Consider the following 21,066-nt stretch of genomic DNA (forward strand, 5'->3'; position numbering starts at 1 on the left):
ACTCACAGTTCAGGTATGGGCCTGTGCCACAGAGCTCGATCACAGGTTCGCAAACAGCTCACTGTCTGAAAAACCTTGTTTGCATACATTTCCTGCTTTGTTGGTGTGAGAATCACTCCCATCATTACCTTTGTACTCCAATAGGTTTCAGCCTTGGTCTAGTAGGAGCTCTGTGTGTTCTGGTCTTTGTGTCTGAAGTCTCAATTATTAATTGGAGTTTCTTTATCAGACCAATTCATAATTACATTTTACTATTAATATTACTACTAGGGTTAAGGTGACAGCTAGAGTATTTTGAAGCAAACTTTAAATACAAACCCCAAGACACCAAGCTCCTCAAAAACCAGGGGTGAAAACTAATTTGTTTCAAACTATGTGTTTCGGGAAGTGTTATCAAAATGTAGAAAATAGAAATAATACAACTGAGATTTATTAGAAATTAATAAGGACATAAGCCTAAAATAAGTAAATGAAACAATGCTAAACATTTTCTTTAATAAAACACAGTGGAAAACTGTGCACAGTTTGGTTGAATTCTTCTGAAGCTCTGTTGGTCCATCGATGCATACTCAGGTAAAAAATGTAAAATGGACAAAACCTTAGTAGTATGATTTGAAAAGCTTTTTGCCCAGGGTAAAATTTTGCTCCTTTCTTTTCAACTTTCTTAAAAACTTTTCAAGAAGAAAATGTTTTTTTTACAATTATGAGATTATGATGTCCCTTTCTGGACTTAAAAATTTCAAATTAATTTTCTAAAAAACATAGAAATACTTGGAAAGACATCCTTTTATGGAAAATGTGCTTTTATTACACTGTGATATATTCCTGTTACAGCTCAAAGCCATTGATTCCACTGTAACACCAATTCACCACAGAAGGACTCAGTGGAGCTGACCTCTGTCTCATCTCCTTTTTTGTCTTTTAGACACAAAACCGGATGAAGCTGATGGCCGATAACTATGAGGACGACCACCTGAAGGCCTCTTCACATTCCGACCAGACTAATCACAAGCCCTCTCCAGATCAGGTACCGTAAGATAGTGTCAAGGTTCACTGCTTGAGCCAGCGAGAGACAGCACATTGTGGTGTCATTGAGAATCTCATTGCCCAAGCCACTCCATCAATATTTGTAAGGCCCAACAGAAATACAGCAGTTTATTGTTTGCGATTATACTGTTTGTCCTTTTTCTAGGTGTAAAAAAGCATTATTTCATGGTGGTTAGTCTTTTTGCTAAAAGCTTAATAATATTTTACAACAGGACAGTAAAGTATGAATAATGGGTCATTGCTTCTTTCACACCTAATAAGATAAAGTGCACCCTGCTATATTTCTATTAGTTTTTAACAATAAGATGAAAAAAGGTTCTTAACTTGGGAGATATAAGAATGTTTACATTATAACCACAGTGTCTTCCTCATTCATTTTTGGAATAATGGTGCATGTTTTTTGTTTACTTCCATCATTTACTGTATATTCGAAGTCTATATTTATAAAGCTGTGTTGTTTATTTAAAATAGTGTTAGAACAACTATAGGAAATAATTTCCTATTGTTGCTAAATTAAAACAAAGTGTTGAACTTGCTATGATAACTCTTAAAATAACATCTAGAAAGATTTATATGACACATTTCCCCACTTTCATCTTATATTTAATGGGGCATGGAACAAAATTAGCAGCGCATGTAACAAAATTAAGGGCCCTAATTTACAAAGGTACACTAAAAGAAAAACTGAAGTCATGTAGTGTAAGGTTAGAATCTAAAACTGAGTTACAGAAATGCCTTGCGTAGTGCTGATGATGTATTCAAGAGGAAGCATTCTGGGAATCAGTGTTAACACAGGTAATTACGAAGGCTTCATTGGTGTATCAGTAATGGCATTGCTGATATTTATACCACAGAATGTAATTAAAAAATCCATTATATACAGTAAGGAGCTTGTTAAAATTATAGTTGCAGAAGAAAACAAATCCACTCAGAGCTTGTGTAGATTAACCACGATCTGCCTTCATTTCTGCTAATAGGAGGAGCTACTGTATATCTGCCAGGATGAGCTAGGCTGTGGCCATCCTGGAGAGAGACGTATTTTTGATAAGTCTAGTTTTGAGCATTCTTTTTAATGTGTGATTACAAATGGCACTGTCCATAAGTTAACATACATATCATATCAGACTATCATTGCCTGAGAGCTTACGTGCTGTTTTTAGCACTTAGCTTTACATTTAGTCTTTCACACAAATAGTGACAGAAACTCAACTACAGCCTGCGCTGAGTGGGTGCTTCTGTCTGCCCTGTGACATTCTGCAGGTGTATTTGGACTAATTAAACTAATTGCCAAGACAAAGACCACTATGGCGAATACGTTCTTAATAGAAGCAGCGCTAAGTGAGGCATTGCTGTATTTCTTTAAGACATCTGTCTCAGAGACGTTTATTTATGAAGTGACATGATAGGCTAACATGAAATGCAGCTTGCACTCTATCTTTCAAGGTCATATAAAACAAAATACAGAAAACAGTGAAGCACAGATAATATATTACTGTATATTGTAAAGTCATATACTATTTTAAATTCTGATTCACATTTTTTGTCAGTCCATAATTTTATTTCCTCCAGCAGTGCATTACATGGGTCACATTCTCTCTTCTGGCTTTTGTTCCAGCTGAACCCTTTCATTACAAAATTAAACCCTAAAACTAACATTGTCTTTAATTGAGCCTCTTCATCTCTTCTCAACTGTGAAAGGGAAAGAGATTTTAAGTTACCTATATAAAGTTCAGCAACTTTAAGTGTACCACTGCTTGAAAAGTAAAATTATTTAAAATGTATCACTAAGTAAAACAATGACCATGAGTTACCTGTTACCCAGATATCTTGGGTTTAACAGGCAGTGCCCAACACTCTGCTGTTTCAGCTTTTATAAAAGTTAGTTCTGACCGAATTCTGTCCTCTATACCATATATAGTTGATCTGATGCATACCTAAATTAAGTATCTTAACCTTCTGGATGCTAACATTGTGAGGTGGAAGCATGATGTGCCAAGATCCAAAGGAGAACTGCATCTGCATTCAGCAAAATGAGATTACAAGATTCCATCTGTATGTGACAGAATTTCCCACTATTTCCCTCACACACCAGGGGCTTCAACCCATTCCTTTTGAATTAGGTCCAAATCCCAACCTGTTATTCCATGATGCACTATAAACCATGGAACCAAGTTATGTTGACAATGCTTTATTTTGGTTTTAAATAATTTCATATGCAGTTGCATATTAACATTAAATAAGGAAAATTGAATAATGTGAAATGGCTATACATTTACCATAACCGAGATTATTAACATTTGTATGGGGGCTGTATGATGGCATGGGCAGTTACAGCTGCTGCATTACAGCCTTACAGCAACACATTCTGGGTGGAGTTTGCATGTTATCATATGTGTGTGGGCTTTCACCAGGTTTTCTTCCACCTTCTAAAGCCGTGCATATCTAAATAATTCCTGCATGTATGCACTCCATCCTCTAGACTGGTGCCCCATCTGGGGTGTAGGGCTGCTTTATGCCCTCTGCTTCAGGAATAGGCTTCAGGTTACTTCAGCCCTTATCAAGGATAAGCCATTGTCTGTTGATGAATGGCCAATGGGAACCTTCATGTGCTTAGAGATACGCCTCAGTACAACTCACTTAATCTGACACAAATATATGGGAATTCCCTTTTTACTTGGTAAATTGCACTTCACAACAAATGGCACTTTCACAGATTATGGATGCGTTTATAGTGCATCGAATTTCCCAGAGCAACCATTAGGCACAGAGGGCAGAAAAACTAAACTCACAAGCCTAATGGCTGACTTTTCCTCCAGTCATGAGAGACTGTGATGACCAGCTAGAAGTAAGATTCATTTAGTATAAGGTAATTGTTTTTTTAGTATTGCTTTTCCTGTTTCTATCCAACAAATCGTGTCATTTGTTAAATATGAATTGAAATCAAAAAGGCATCATTTAACATTAATATGCAAATGCATATCAAATTGCAATTAATGCCACACAAAATAAAGCATTACTGTTATTCCACGTGGTAGGTACTTTATCTCAGTTTCCATGAAATATTATAAACTGTAGAATTATCAGTGAAGAGCCCAGAAAACAAATGAGGCTGTATATCTAAGTTTGTTTTTTCAGTGCAGACATTTTAATTTCTTTAAAACAAAGGCCACAATGTGTGCATTAATTATGTGCAGTATTGAAGATTAGATTTCTACCTTTTTCCCAAGGAGTATATACAAAGTCAATGCCATCATTTGTAACTGTTTTTTTATTATTTCTTCATGATAAGTGAAGGCAGTAGAATGACAAACTAAGCATGATCTCACCCAGTTTGAGAATTCAAGGCTTTTACCTCCAGCCTTACATTCATGATCAGTGAATGATGTCATATTTTCCATGTTCCTGGAGGAATGGTTGCCTAGCTCCATTTTTCACCTTGGACTTGGGCAACGTTTCCGTGATGTTGCAGAATTTGGGTGTCTATAGTTATCAATTACTAATTATGGTTAAGAACATTATTCTTTAACGAGAACAAATCAGTGAGGTTGCTCTGTTTGGAAAGCTTTCTGCTGCCTTCAGTAGAAGTCTACTTTGGAACACTTAATCTGCATATATCTTAAGCTGCAGTTTCCTTTCTCTTTGACCCTACTCTGTTTGATGAAGTATTAAATGTGACAACAACTAAGTTCACATTATGCCCTGTGTACAGTGTTTCCGTCTAATCTAATTCCTTCTAACCAGACCACCACAAATTGCTTGTTTTTCACTCTCTACTGGTAAAGCCTTTCTGGGCTGTCTATTGAAAGGAAGACTGCAGCTTAACTGTCTTTTCTCTTTAATATTCCAATGTATTACTTGTCTTACTAACCAACTCTTCTTTCAATCCCATGCTGCACTGGGCAAACTCTTGTCATCTCTCAACCAATAGGATGATGAGGAGGGCATTTGGGCATAACCAATCAGGTGCCCTCAAACACAGCCACTTTGTTCAGAAGGGTGAGCACCATTTTCTAAAACAAAGCCAAAATCACTTATTTCATTTATCCTCACCTCAATCCCCACCCTCAGCTCCCTTCCCCTTCAAATCAGATTTGATTGCTTTGTTGGCCTTTTGATTTCTGGAACAGCTTTGTGGTGTGTTTACCTTAATTCATTTAGAAATTAGTATTGTGTGATCAAGAGGTTGCTACCAACCACAGATTGGTTTTAATTGATTGTTTGTGCCTTTGTTCAATTTCCCAGTATTTGACATTGGTAATGCAATTCAGACCCTTTTCTTTTTGATTCTGGTCCTGAAGTATTATTAATTTACTGTCTGGCACATCTACCCAAAAAACACTTAAATTTGTAGCTATTCATACAGCAAGGCATTTACAGTACTAGAGTAATCTGAATGAAATCCCTTTTTCAAGTGTAGAACAGCAGAGGCACCACCTCGGATTTGACTTTACAACCTTACAGTTAACTTATTCAGTGTCCACAATGCTACTTCACATTGCTGCCTAAATTCATTGTAGTTAGGTGTGCTTAAAATGAATGAGAAGGTCACATTCCGCACTTGGTTAACCAGCAGTTCTATTGTATTCGTAACTGTCAAAGAAAAAACACAATATGTTTAACACCATACCCGTACCCCTTCAAAATCGAACTTCAGGAAAATGTCAGATGTATTGATGAATGTATTTCTTAAGAATACATTTGTGTTTGGTTCTTCTTTATCAAGTCATTTAAGAAATGTTGTCAGCATTTTTAGTTATATGACAGGGTCATCTCAAAGTCTTATAATGAGGACAGTGTCATGTGATTGTGCACAAAACAGATTGAGGCCTGCAGATAGAGCTAAGGATCATTCTTACAGAAGATGCTACCAGTTCAAATAGGATTGTATATAACATAAGCTACTGTATAAGTGTTTATTGTAATATATCGCTTACATAGCAAATACTGTACAAGTTATAATGTTTGTGTTTCGTAGTTAATATTTTATATGGGTATTTCCTATGACAGTTATGACACTTCTTATGATGCTATCACAAATGATATGATAATAATTCTTCAATGTGTTGGCACTTAGTGAAACATGTGAAGACCATGAGATTTGTTTTATTTGATGCTTCATTGTTTCAAACAAAAATCCAACCAGTTCAGGTCTGGGTTGTACCAAATTGACAATTTTCTGAAGCAGTCTGAAGTGATAGAAAATGTTTAGAACAACAAATATTGTTTGCCAAAGCTATTTTTAGGTTTTGCACAACCCAATTTTGTGGCCCACCATACCATTTGTTACGTTTTTTTATATGCTGGCAGCACATTGTATGAATCTCACTTTCTGGTTCATGACAGTGGCTTGATAAATGTATTTGAATGGCTCTGAAAACATTGCCCTTGGAACTGTGACTCAAGAAAAACTGAGAATCACAAAGCAAAAGGCAACAGCTACAATAAATATGTATCTCAAAAGTCACTATTCTCAATCTGTGAAGGTGGAGTCATTTATGAGTGTTTAACTGTTCTCTGCATTAGGAAAGTTAAACAGCACCCCTAATTAATCATAATTATATTTCATTCATTTCTTATTTAAGGCAGTTTTGCTTTGCATCATGCCTGGAAATGGCCCATGGATTTTATCGGCATCATTGATTGTACTTGTGTTGTTCTCATATCTATTGACTTATATGTATAAAATTTATTATAACCTTATAATAATACTTGATAATTAATACATAATTAATTTATAAACGTTGAAGACTTGCTACGTCTGTGTCTGCTAAGGAAATAAGACTAGTAGTAGTAATTAATGGGTTCTGAAATAAAGTTTTGAGAGTGTCTCCGTTTTGCCTTTGTTTTGTTTGAAGTGGGTTTTAGTTTCTTTGTCATTTTCCTTCAGTCGTGTCCTTAGCTTCCTGATTATGGTGCACTAAGTACAGCCACACTGGTTTCTGAAATGGTGGGCTGCTGTCAATCAGATGACTGCCCTTGATTTTCCAGTATTGTAGTGGGAGGGTTATCCATTTCCAAAGTGGCCAAAAACCCTAGTCATGGAAGAATCCAGTGCAGAAGGAATATGAACTTCATCGGGTGCCACAGACATAATGATTTCTATTTTTGAAGTCGGTAAATCTTGGAACATTTGGTTGTATTTGATAGTCCACTTTTCAATAGTCCAATTTTTCTTCAATTAGATTTTAGATGCTTAATAGAGTTCTAGCATTGTAGCCACTGCAGTGAGGAATCAGAGGCTAGTGTTAGTGGGAATCATTTGTTTTAATTGTTAAATTTACGCGACTGTAAGCAATGTTATGTAAAACTTTGAAATTATTTTTTTTAATCGAAGAGGATTTTATTAAAAGTACAGTTCATCCTGTTGAAGGCCAGCAAGAAGGGCTAACAGGAAAAACATGAAAGCTGAAAGTAAAATCCTTGAGATTGTGTTCATGTACTAGGGGGTAGCAGAAATATATTTATAAATTCTAAGTCTTTTTTTCTTGTTATTTTCAATTAGAAAGTTTATTTAATTTATTCAGGCCCTGGATTTTTCTTTTGGTGAGGTGGGTGGCAGGTTGCTTAACACTCGGTTAAGTGTATGAAAATAAAGTATTGTTTCATGAAGCATATATGCTTGTTTTACTTAATTGAAAAAGGTAAAAAAGAATTACACAATGGTAGTAGCTGAAGTGTCAGTATGCTACCCACCAGAAGCGAAGCACTGGGCCATTCTGCAGAATAAACTCAGCTCACTGCAGGAGCCAAAAGCCAGGGGAGCTTACTTAGGGAAAGCCAATCTGCTTGTATCTTGCTTCCTTTGTACATAAACCGGAGTTCCCTAAGGGGGGAGATCGGACCCTGCATAGCAGGCTAGCTGGCAGGAATAAACAGTACTTAAATGTCATTATCTGGTAGAATTTAATAAACTGCGGTTATCCAAATAGCTCTGATACTTGAAGGCCCTGGGTTTGTAGCCAGTTTTGTCTTCTGTCGGCTTCTTCAAAGCTCTCTGCCCTGTGCTGGCAGAGGTGAGAATGAACAAGCTGTCAGTCAGCTGTTATTACTGGTTTTTATCTCTACTGCTGGAAGAACACTCAGATGCACTTCATATAATCTACTCTTTTAGGCATTTCATCTAAATAGTAAAAACAGTAATGAAAAACTAATGACAGTATTATTTTTAGGCATGCATAAGTCTTCAGAAGTCACAGGAAACAATTCCTCATCTAAACAAAATGTAAAAGATGTTTACAGTAGTTCATATACATGACAGTTAAAATTAAGGATAATTGGTTAATCTAACACCCTTTTTCTTTTTTCAGAAGTAGGTCAATAATATTTAGACCTCTCCAGTTATAGACATATATTTCTGCTCTTTATCTAAATCGGTTCTTTGCTCATTTATTATTTGTTAAGCTCTACTCATCAATTATCCCTCTTATATTTATATCGAACTCATTTCATCCCAATGGGCAGAACTGAGTGTGTTGTATTTCATTAACTACAGTAAATCAATATACAGGTGCCAGTAATGAGGTCTTCAGCATTCTAATGAAATTTAAAAGTTTGAAAAACATGTTAAAGTTGTTAAAATATAATGGCATAGTTTCTCTTTCTGAAAATTTGCAGTGAGAGATACAATAGCGTGCAAAATCTTGACATTAGCAAGTCAGCCTGGAGTTTAAAATGGGTACTATACATAAATAGCACATCTGTTAAAGTCATCATTGCAAAAATTACTGTAAAAAATCATTTGGGATTTTGAAATGAAATTAATTTTTTTCTGTGACCATAATGCCCAGGACTGGGTTTCAGCAATATTTAAATATCTTTAATGCAGACCTGTTAAAAGACACAAACATGCTGTTCCAAAATACGGGGTGCCAGACAAGTAGAGGAAATAGGTCCGTGATTTTTGTTTGGTTTTCTGTTCTGTTTATTTTGTTGTATTTCACTGGGATTTCTTGGTTGTCAGGTAATGAGTGTGGGACTGAGACTAGATTCCAGCCCTGTGCTACAGAAAAACACAGTTATTATCAGTGCTTTTAATTTTAACAAATCTATGGCTGATATTAAAGGCCTTCGCCCACCTGCTTCTGTTCCTCTCTCTGGAAAACTATGGGTGGTTTGATTTGCTGTGCTGCAGTCACACACACATGGCTGGGTCACATCACATTTCTTCATATTTGGTGGATCTGGGATGAAACAACAGAGGAGTGTTTAAATGTAGTTAGTGGCACTTCTCATCTGACTGTTAATCAATGGTTATGGTTGTTGTTCCCTTTCTCAAGCTCGTAGTTAAAGTTGCAAAAGGAAAGATTACTATGTATACATCTTTTGCTCTAGATTGTTTACATAAACACTTCTGTACACATTCGTCATATGTAAAGCAGTTGTGACTAATAAAGCAAAATGTTTATAGCTTTGGAGCCATAATAATGACTCATAATCTTTCTAGAAGCCTCAAGGAAATATCACTTCAGAAATAAGTACTGAAAGTCATTTTTAAACTGCCTAGAGCCAATACAGCTAAAACTAGTATTGTTTACTTGATTTTAATTACGTTTGATTTAATTACGTATATAGATGTAGTATATGATCTGATTCTGTGTTATAAAGAACATAAGAATGGTTACATACTTGAGTATCCCATCCTGTTCCTTTGGTTTCTGGTAACTTAATTATCTTTCAGTTCCACCTGTCAGTTTCTTAAAGAGTCTCACAGAGTCAGATGCATCTGCAGGGCTAGTGAGTTCACTCCCAAAATCCTCTGTATAAAACAGTGTCTCCCATTTTGGTCTTGAATGGGCCTAAACATAATTTTGCTCTTGAATCTATATTGGACTTGCAGTCCCCTGAGTTGACTTGGTCAACACCTTTCAGGATTTTGAATATCTGAACATTGCCCTTGTAATTAGCTACTTTATGTTCCAGGCTAAAAAACTAGATGTTTCCTTATTCTGTCCAAGTAAAATATTACCCTCAGGCCAGGAATTAGTCTAATTTCTGGCCTTTCTGTTGCCTGCAGACTAGCAATATCTATCCTTTAGTGCAGAGTACAATTGTACAAGTGAGATCTAACTAATGAATTGTGTAATTTTACATTTTATCATTGTTTTTAATATTTAAGGTATGGGAGTCCATCAGAAGCTGTAAAGTTACAGTTCCTTGTTAAAGTATAATTGGCAAGCTTTTCGTAAGTTTTTATTTGATGGACCATTTATCGTATCACTCATTTCTACAAATATGGTAGTGTGGAGATGCATCTCACACCAAAGAAGTGGGCTTTCTGTTCTCGTCTGAAGGTACACATGACTACTTACTGTTAGAGATCATTTAAGGAGTATTTTGATGTTGTGCCGCAGGGATAGGAAAAGGGCCAGTAATTTTCACTGTTTTTAATTTAGAAGAATTTAAGGTTTTCCCTAGGTTTTAGGTGCATTTCCCAAATTTCCATGTGCAATGGGTTTTCCAGCAGGAATTACAATCACATAAAACTGTAGGGTGATGCAATAGTTACGCATGTGCAGGAGCACACATACACATGTGGACTTCCATCAATGGACAAAAGTGAGTAGGTGTAAAAACATCCGAAAATAAATTTCCAGGATTCTGGAGTGAAGGCTGAGGTTTGGTTCATCTTTATGCTGACTTGCAATGTATTGGCCTTTGAAAAGGGAGCAGCTGTAATAGGAGTGCTTTAGGTCTCCATTATGTTGGGGTTAAGTAGGGTCATTGGTAAAGTATGGAGAAGCAGCACGTCTGTGGCACATCCAAAAATTCTGCCTCTTTTTTCACTCAATTACCTGGGTGTCGATATTACAGCTTCTGCAGAGCCCCGGGTCTATCCGCAGCCATGATCTATGCAGGGTGCGCTTCTGAGGTGAGGTTATAAATAGTATTGGTCAGCGTTCAGATGTAGATCATGTGCTTCTGAATCAAGCTGGTTTTTCTCTCCCTTCCACTGCCCAAAATTAATTTCCTCTTCTATACCACAGAAGTGATCCATCACTCACAATCCTGGCCTTTCTTCTTCCAGGCTCTTAGAACAGATAGGGTGCAGCTTTGGCTGACCGCAGAGCACTTGTACAGTATGTAAGTACTTGAATGAAAGCTCCTAATATTGCTATAAAATCACAGATTTGATGCTTTCCAGGGTTTTGGAATATCAATGCAGCATTATTATTCAAATTAATAAAAAGTTTAAAATTGTCTAGTTTTAATGGACAGATTTTCCAAAATAGGTTTTGTAATTAAATTTAATGTCTCCGGAAAATTTAAGAGCTGGCATCCTGTTTTTTAATCTGTTTTGGGCACTGCAGAGTACATGCGCATGCTGTTCTACAGTACATTTTCGATTGGGTCCTCTGGTTTGAGAGTAAAAATAGTTATACAGAACCCACATGCTACCTGAAACACTCCTTGATGTTGCCGAAAAGATCTGACAGTGAGTCGTGTGGATCAGTAATGACATTTCAAGCGCAATCAATAGACCTTGTGAAGTGACAAGTGTTTCAACCAGTGTGGTTTTTAAGAGGTCATGTCACAGTGTTTACTATCTGTTGCCCATTCACGACGTTCTCTAAGTCAGGGATGGGCAGTCCTGATCCTAGAGGGAGGTTGTCTTGGTCGGTTCAATGCAGCAGCACCCTAGGGGCAGCGAGCGGCTTTTAAACTTGTCTAGTTAAGCCAAAGTTGTTTTTTATATTTCAGGGTTTGAAAGAATCAGAATTGATGAGTGCATTTCAATCCACAATGAAAGTAAAATGTACACAGTAACTTGTAAAACCTTCAATTTACATCACAAAATACACAAAATGTCAAGGTATACACAGCACCACATTCTGCAATTCAGAACAAGGCAACAAAACCTATGGTGACTTGAGCTGCCTTTTTACTGCTTGAAAAGGCTGCTTGATTACTATTGTAATCAAGCAGCCTTCTGAATATATCGCTTTAATCCAATAGAAATATTTCTCTCGACTTTGAGACTGTTTTGTGGAAGAATATTACTTGTTAACGCTACATGCAGATCACATTGGAACATTTCTGAGGTGAAATGTCTGCCGCATAACCGGTACTTATTTGCTCGTACATCACATTACATTAGTCAGTGACCGTGACTACTGAGCTGGAAGGGCCACATCATGTCACAGTTCTTACAGACTCTCACTTTTGCCTGTGGGGAGACTAGGGGTTGTGTGACAACATGGCGACTTATAGTACTTTCACAAAGTTCACAGATTTTCAATACCTTTGATAAATTAAATTTTTCACCGAGATGTAATAACCAGTCTGAGAAATTGGGACTGCAGTTCCCCTTTAAAAACTGAAATAAGTCAAGAGGATGGCAGCAGAAGTTTGGCGAAAGAAGGATAAATGGCTTACGACAAGGGTTAATATTTTAGTTGTATCTGTTAGTTATATTTGTGTCAAATATGAATGACACATTATCTGGAAATTGAAAATTAAAATTAGATGCAGATTCTTTTGTTTGAGTGTAAAAGAAATCAACGTATGCTGAAATTAGACCCTTTTTGTAATTTTCCATTGGCACAAATTTGGTATTTGATCTGAGAGTCGGTGGCAGACTGACAGGTAGCATGTGAGTCAGGCCCTCACTGCAAGAAGCAGAGCCTGGCCTCATAGATGACTGGCACACACTAGCATTTCTGCAAGTTTCTGGGCTGGCAGCACTCAAATATTGAGAGCTTCCAGAGATACGGTCCTTCTGCCCACACAAAGCAAAGTCTCAGAAACAAAAGATAACACTCACCATTCAAAGCCAAAGTAAAGGCTCTTTTTATCTGTCTAATCAAAATGAAGAGGGGGAATGATTTATTTGGCTTTCTTGGAAAAGGCCCGGCTGTTCATTTACTATTGCAGTTTCAAACATTAAGGGATAATGTCTACACTTCAACCTTTGATGCAGAAGTAACCATTCTTACCTCCATTTTTCCAAAACCACTTCTACTTAAAGCCAGACACACTCCATGCTGGAAGCTGTGTGGGTTCCAGGGGTCACAGATGCTTGGAATTTGGGATCAAGATGGTTTGTAGGTTCGTGAACATCCGGTTTCTCATTCTTCCTGAGCATGAGTATGGTTTTGAGGTTTTGACTTTACTCTACTCAAGCTCAGTCCAATTTTTCAGTACAAATTTAACGAAAACATCCTTTTTTAATAACGTGTAAATAGCTTGGTGTTCTGGGATCTTAAAAAGTCTAAAATAGTCTCCAAATTAATTTTGTTTGGCAGCTGTCACCGTGTATGTCCATCATATATCTTGGTGTAACTTTTCCTTCACTATGTAAATATATTGATTTTTCCAACACTTTATTCATACTTTTTGCACTATGAAACTTAATAAAAAATGTTCAGTTTTTATCCATCCAGAGTCCCGACAAGCAAAGGGCACAAGACGGCATATACTCTGGATGGGACACTAGCCCATCACAGTGCAGGCATAGACATACACACAATCACCCCAGGGCTCATTTTTCCAGTAACCTACCAGTATGTGGGTGGAAACCAGAGCACCCAGAGGAAACCTACATGATCACATGGAAAACATTTGTCAATATATATATAACTCTATTCAAATATTTACATTACCTTAAATAAAGGCATCACACAGAAATGAACAACATATTTTAACTGAATTGTAATTCCTTTTACTGTAAGAAGGGCAAGGATGGGGTGCAATATTGTTTTCTTACCAATTGAATGCCAAAAATATCTGAAGTAATATAACATCATTTACTCACGCAAGTGAGGACAGACATTCAACAGCTGCAAGCACAGAATCCCTGATGCACTGAATTGGAGATGACATTGACCTTAATGAACAGACTACAGGTTTAATAAGCTGGTCAGGGTGAGATCAATGAACCCAATGCAAGAAAGTGACTTGCAACACGTGGCGGTGTGTTTTTCAGAACCAGGCTTTTTTTTTCGTTCTTTCCATTCTTGGTTCCGTCTCTCCTTTCTTCTGGCCAGGCTTCAGGAATCTGCGCAGTAAGCACGAGGACCCTATAGTTTCGTGTTTATCAATCTGCCTTTTAATAGATTCAGTCTGAATTTGAATGCATTCTGCGCTGATGTGGCTTCCTAATTCAGATGTTAGAGCGTGGCTTTCATCGTAGTCGAAGTTCAGCTGTTTTCACTTTGTCGCTTGAATGAGCCTTTTTAGTGATGATGGTGCACAGACAACCAAATCAGCTGTTAGCAATGTACTGTGGCTATAGCTGTTCCTGCTTTAAACGCAATTGAGCACAGAGATTGGCACTTAACACGGTTTTCCCTCGGCACTGCAATTTTTTTCTTTTTTGTGTTGATTAAGAGTTATCATTTGATCACATGGGGTGGGCGTGTGTGTATGTCTGTGTGTCTCCCCTACAATGGACCTGCCCAGGGTGTACCCCTCCTTGTGTCCCTTGCTTGCCAGGATGGGCTCTGGCTCTCCCATGACCCTGATTTGGAAAAAGCAGTTAGAAAACGGATGTATGGGTTTTATCTTATGGGAATCAGCTCTTTTGTTTTACACTTTGTCAACAGGGCATTACTCAAAGAACACAACTAAATTTTCTTTCTCTATTAAGAAACTGTCACTTTCTTAGAAAAGCAATATGAATGAATGGGTGATTGCAGATTACATCTATAGGGCTGGAAGATCGGCAATTATATATATATAATACACCCAAAAGGAAAAACCTCGCTTTTAAAAGCTTGGGAAACAATAAGGATTTTTGGGAGGCTTTTGCACTGGATATGTAAAATAGGCAATATTCAGGGGTGCCTGTTAAAAATCAGCCCATCTAGTCCATTTGAGTTAACTCATCTGGAAAACTACTACTGCCTGGACAGCAAAACCTCATAGGGTCCCCTTGAAATTTAATCACAGATCTGGTCTCTGTATAAGACCCATAGGGATTGCTGCATAAACCTTTATACTCTTGCTGACAGGCCAAGGAAAATGTTTCATCAGCCCATGCCTGTGTTCTGACAAGGTGTCTGATAAAGCCAGGTAGACACGAGGAAGACTTTCCTTGTCTTCCAGAACTCACTGGCTCAGCTGCATCAGATAATGAGGCTTTCCCAGCTACAATCAAAAAAGCTGGAAAGATTTAGGGATGCCTGCAAAATCTCTTACTGCGGTCTGTAGCCATGCAGTTGAGCTATGCAGGTTTTGCGGTACAGATTGCAGAGTTGTAATTGAAGACATCCTCCAAAAAAACCCAGAAGGATTTGCTGTTAGTTCTGTTGTCCCATGGTAAAAGATATTCTTACTTTGAGTGAAGGGACCTGACTACAAAACCAGTCTCTTCCCTCTGTATTTTTCTGTATAATGCTAATAAACTCCTTGCCCGAAGTCAATAGCTATAATAACTTCCATATTCACTCAACAGCGAGTCTCTGACACTGCAAATAAGCATGAGGTCTTATGAGACCAGGTCAGACTGACAGGAAGTCAAGACCTCCAAAAGCATGCCTCCTGAGTCCAACTATGATCTTAAATCTCAGCCGTCAACTTATTCCCTTATTTTCCCTCAGTTGATTAAGCATGGATGCTGTAGGAGGCATTGGGGGTGCATTTGGATTTCATTACTCATTCCATATTGGTGTCCTGACAATGTAAACTTCAATACCCTGAGCATTGTTACCATCATTCCTGTGCAATATTGCAGACTTAACCTTGTCTGCATAATATTCCACTCTCTAGTGTTCTGTCTCTGTTACATCACTTACTGTCTTTAATATAGGATTAAAGTACAGGTGATGGGGAAGTTTTGATGCAATGTCATGTAGGGCATGCCTGTAAATATTCTCCATGACAGATTTTGTTTTATTTTAAATAAAGGTTGTTGTTGTTTTTTTTGATACAGGTCAAATGGACTACCTTTTCTGTTTGTAAGGTTTGCGTTTATGTAGCAGAGGTAGGTAGGGTGGGTGTTCTGTCAGATGCTGCCTGTCTGATGTCAGTCACACCTGCTGGAGAAACACCCTCCTCTCGATCTAAAAACCACAAAAACACCTTTAGCTGCTGCCCCCTGCCCCCCCTGGCCCCTAGAAGCTCCTAATCTCCAGTCAGGTGACAGGCCATGGTGCTGGAAGATAGTCTTGGTAAACTGTAAAAAAATTGGCAGACTGTGAACAATAAAAGTTATCTAAACCGATAGAGCAATGTATGGTATGTGTAACTGTTTTGTGGAACGCCAATGCATGCTCTTTGTGTGTTCTGTAGGTTTTTCCTATGAAACTCTGTCCAGCAGTGGACTCTTTCCTGCAGAAATCCTTCATAAATACAAAGCCTGCTACATTCCCAGATCAATACTGAGGTACCAACCCACTGCTTTAGACTTGAATTAAACTGTGCTATTCTCCGGTTGCACACTGTGTACATTATGCTAGGGACTTGTGATACATGGCCGAGGCACAATGAGCAAGGAGACCATAATACAGTGAATAATTTAAGCAAAAAATAGCGAGGCAGAACAGACCTATGGAACTGCTGTTATAATGTGAATAACATTAGTACTAGTGTAGGCGGAATACACGTCTAAAGTCGATTTACACCTTTGAAGCAAACTTGCCATTTAATCTCCACCCCAGGGCTGTTATCCAAACTGTGCATTTTTTTTGTTGACGACTTTTACATGTATTTAACATGGCAAAGAAAAAATAAGTTTCTGTGTGTAATTATTGAGGACTATGTTCTTTTCACAGTCCTCAGTCATTAAAGCTGAGGTCATTTAAATTGGTAAAAAGGATGGGTCATGAATTATTGTCAGTTTTGAAGAAGTAGACTGCCTAGAGGTCACTGCTGCTTTCATGACAGTTGAACGCAGTGACCTTTAGCCTTTAGACATGAATGCTTATAGCCTTACAAACAGGATAGCGCTTGCCAAAATAAGCCATTTTCCACATAAACGCGATAAACTTATTTCAATTTTTTCACTTCACAGTGATAAAGAAATAGGAGTCTCATCCGGCTTCAGGCATGTACAGCAGATAAAAAAGGAAAATCTATTTCACTAATTTTGTCATTCATATTGTGTAATGTAACATGAAAAATGCTCTTGTTTTTTTAAGCTGTGTAGGATCCTGTCATTTGAAGGCTTCCATTGTTTTGAGGTGTTTGCTCATGCTGTATTGAATCAAAAGATTGTTCTAACATTAAACTATATCCCATGATTTGTAACATACAACATTTTGTCATCTCAGGGTGAGAAAGCCCTTGAATCTGTGGGTAGTTGCATGATTGTCACTTACAACCTTTCCTGTCATTTATATTTGGATATTATCCAGATTTCTGTAATTTGTAGACTTTTTTGCTTTATGGAATGTAACAGTCAGCTTTATTAAAAATGATTACTGATGGAAAGGCAATTGGATGAGCCTGGAACATTTGAAATGAGAATTCCTTAGCCTGGGAGGTTTGAAATGAAGGAATTTGTTTCCTACTTCATGAATCTTAATAAAATTGTACTGATTTTGTTTTCTTTAATATGTTTTTTAACCACCCTTGACATTTGTTTTACTTTTAAGTTATCTGCCTGAGCTCTTTTTACCCCTTTTGCTCTTAGGGTGCAGGCATTTACCTCAACTACCTCTAGTGATTTAATTGTTTTATTGTTATTTAATGGTTGTAAAAATATTCCACATTGTAGTAGATTGTAAACCCTAATGCTTGACAACTTGATATTTACCAGCATAAATTGTTCTTTTTTTCTTTTCAAGTCTTTTGAAGGCAAATATGTTCAGTGCATCTCATTCAGACTTCAGTACAAACCTATTAAATCTTTATCAGAGATTTCTAAATTTGGGGTATTCATATCTTGATTGCTCATCACTCTGATTAATAAAACTGCAATATTCCACATTGGGAATTTTAATTTCCTATTGATTTATTTTTCTCTGTCACAGAGTATAGGTAAATATGGTTAGATTAGGGAGTCATGTAAGGGTACAAGCTGCAAAGGAACACATTGGTGTTGATTTTACACTGGAAAAAAACACATTTCTGACGTAAATATATAGCTAAAACATTTTTCCGTCTTTCTTTTTGTTTATCCAGATGAAATTGACCTTTAGAATTGGTCCTACCCTGTCAGATCTTGCAGGTTCAGAACTACAAGCACTTGAATCATTGAGTGCATTCCCTCAAGTAGTTTACTGTCCTTTTCTGGAAAATAAGTCTTATCAGATCAAGAGAGTTGCTTCACAAATTCATTTTCAGTGTTTTTTTTTTGCCTGTTTTTGTAATACGGACTTTAGTGGCTTACATCATGATTTATAAAAGAAATTGGGCTGACATTTTTCATTATAATTCACAGAATTAAAGCTGTAGTTTCTTATTTCGATGTTCATTTTATTTTGCAATAGTATTTCACACACATCTTTTTTCTTATTTTGGTCTTGGTCACAGAACAGAAAATTGTTTATTCTGCTTCATCCTGGCATATGGTGAAATTTAAGCCATGAGATTTTGAAATGTAAATGAAAATATAGCAAAGTCATATGTAAGTTACATTTCTGCTTAACAACGTCTTGATACTGTATGCATATATAATAAAATTAGGAAAGAAAATACAGGTAGGTAATGATCATTAATCTTTTTTGCTGATTATAACATCAAATTGTATTAATTTTGTAATGTCTTGTTTGACCAAAGAAAGCAACAAAACTTTGCAGAATTTAGAAAACTTTTTCCATAAATGTAACTTAAATAAATAACAAGGACTAATCTTTATGTAGAGATAATCAGTGGCTTGAAAGAGAAAGCTTCACATGTACTAACCTTAAAACAGGAATGAGGATTTTAACATTGAATAAAATATCTCCTCCTCGAACGAAGGCATTAGAACGAACATCCTCTTTTTTTTCCCTTTTTTAGATTTAAGTTACATGCACCAGGGAGTCATTTTCCTAAATTGTACCTTTATTTTTAAAGATTTCAGTCTCCAATTCGGAGCGTAATGGGTGCGGTTCAGACTGCCTTGGCATCCATTTCATTGTCCTTTAGGATCTCTCGAGAGTACAGTATATCAGTGAGGGTAAGAAAGCTGTGGCGAATATAGCAAGGACATTCCAGTCTTGTTACTTTAAGAAGGGTATAAATTCACCTCACCTCTGTATATTTTGCATAGTATTGCTATTCCATCACAGCGAACTGACTTTTATTTTTCATTTTTAGGCCCATCAGAAAACATATTTGAAAAGTGAAGAAATATGTAGCACTTATGTTAACTAGCTTTTAAGATTTTTTTTGGCATTTCACAGATTTTGCTCTGGGTGGCTTATTGTCACGTAGCAGTATTGGCAAGCTGCTGAAAGAATTGGCCCCTGTAGGTCATCATTAGCATTTTTAAGCTTATGGCACAATTTATATAAGCAGCTCTAAAAGTGCCTTTCAGAAATTAAAAACGGAAGCAAGAAATTAAAAGAATGCAAAGTAGAGGGTGTCAAAATATACATACATCATAATTAATTCTAATAATTCCTTGCATTTATATAGTGATTTTCATTGTGACAAATCTTAAAGCAGTTTAGATGTAGGAGAGGAACCACTTTGTTCACCACTGAAGTTCAGCACCTCCCTAGGTGATGTACAGCAATTATTGTGCACCAGCAGACCCCAGCATAAGAGTTGAGGTAGAAAAATGACAAATTACTTCACAAATTAAATTAAAAGGTAAGTTTAGGAAGGCTAGGTTATTAAGTATGAAGTGGATTTTTAACCGGTAAACCATGTTATCACCCCTACTCTTATTAACAGTACCATGATATACAGTATGTAGTGACCGTGTAGTCAGGACCTCAGTTTAACATCTCATCCAAAAGATGATGCCTCCTTCAGCAATAGTTGGTGTGGAAATCCTCGTTTAGAGGGAAGAGCGCCCTCTAATAGCACATTCAGCAGTGACCCGATTGTCCGTAAAAGTCTCCCATTCCTGTACTAACCAGGCTCAGATTTGCTGAACTTCTGAAACCTGATGACATCAGGTTACAAGGTGACAATAGTGCTGTAATGACATGAATGATGAAATGCCATAAAGATATAGTGAAGATATAAGATTATATCCCTTATCTCTAAAGGAGCGAGGTCCATTGTAAAGGTGCATAATCACTGAATGGTTGGCATCCAAAGGACTTCTGAATGGAGGTGCAATCTGGAGACTTAGTTTGATGATCTGAGTGATCAACAGAACATGTGGGGAGGTGGCAGCCCAGCAGAATACCAAGGGTCAGGGCTAGAATACAATACATTCTTAAACCGGGAGTTAGAATTATAACATCTGCCTGAGTGTCTCATGGGAAACTGATGCAAAGAAATCGAAACAGGAATAATATGTTTCTGAAGATTCATTAATTCAAAATAATGAACTTGTTAATTTATTTGTCTGGCATGTCTATTTAAGACTCCACCAGCTGGGAGTCCAGAACCCTAACTATTCTTCCACTCCATTACATGTATATTGCAAAATGTTCAATAGAATGAACAGCTTGTAATGAGATTAAATCACCACTCCACAGCTGAATGTAGTTAGTGAGTTGTGATAGATACACATATTTAGTTTTTTAGCAGTTATTATTTTTTTCTACCATCCAAATTTGAACCCACAATTTTCTCTCAGCTGGCTAGCTACTACATGGCTTGCTCTGGTTGGCCACAAAACTCACTGTCACATTAAAATTAACCTCATAATAAAGATATTTGTTCCAATTCTCCTATTACAGTTGCTTTAATCCCATATCCAACATAACAGTTGCAGAACCTAACCAGCAGTCTTACTGGAAATCTTTTTTAGTCTGAGATGTTCAGAATTCACACACAATCTTCCTTAAGATCGAACATGGCAAATTTGATGCTGCGTTGACTCTGCAGTGCTAGTTTTTTGATCCTCTGGTCTGTTCTCTTTATTGCAATCTTACAGGACAGCAGTGGTAAAACAGAGTGATGTCCTGTAGGTGACTTTTCCCAGTCTATTTTTGGAACACACTGAGGAAGTATCAATAATGTGAGAGCTTTGAA

The 21,066-nt window shown here is 37.1% G+C and overlaps 1 protein-coding gene across 11 annotated transcripts in view; it reads left to right on the forward strand.

The window, feature by feature from the left end:
* The window catches only part of erc1b (ELKS/RAB6-interacting/CAST family member 1b), a 342,306-nt gene that overhangs the window by 288,077 nt on the left and 33,163 nt on the right, over positions 1-21,066 (forward strand). For 8 of the 11 annotated variants that reach the window (XM_069192087.1, XM_069192086.1, XM_069192090.1 and 5 more), the window contains one exon: positions 926-1,027. In XM_069192087.1, the coding sequence (XP_069048188.1) occupies positions 926-1,027 (102 nt within the window). Of the gene's footprint in view, positions 1-925; positions 1,028-4,975; positions 5,044-21,066 lie in introns of all 11 variants that reach the window. The other 3 variants (XM_069192093.1, XM_069192094.1, XM_015353069.2) reach the window with 1 other exon arrangement.

The sequence above is a fragment of the Lepisosteus oculatus genome, chromosome 7 (genome assembly GCF_040954835.1).
Source record: "Lepisosteus oculatus isolate fLepOcu1 chromosome 7, fLepOcu1.hap2, whole genome shotgun sequence".
Lineage (NCBI taxonomy): Eukaryota > Metazoa > Chordata > Actinopteri > Semionotiformes > Lepisosteidae > Lepisosteus > Lepisosteus oculatus.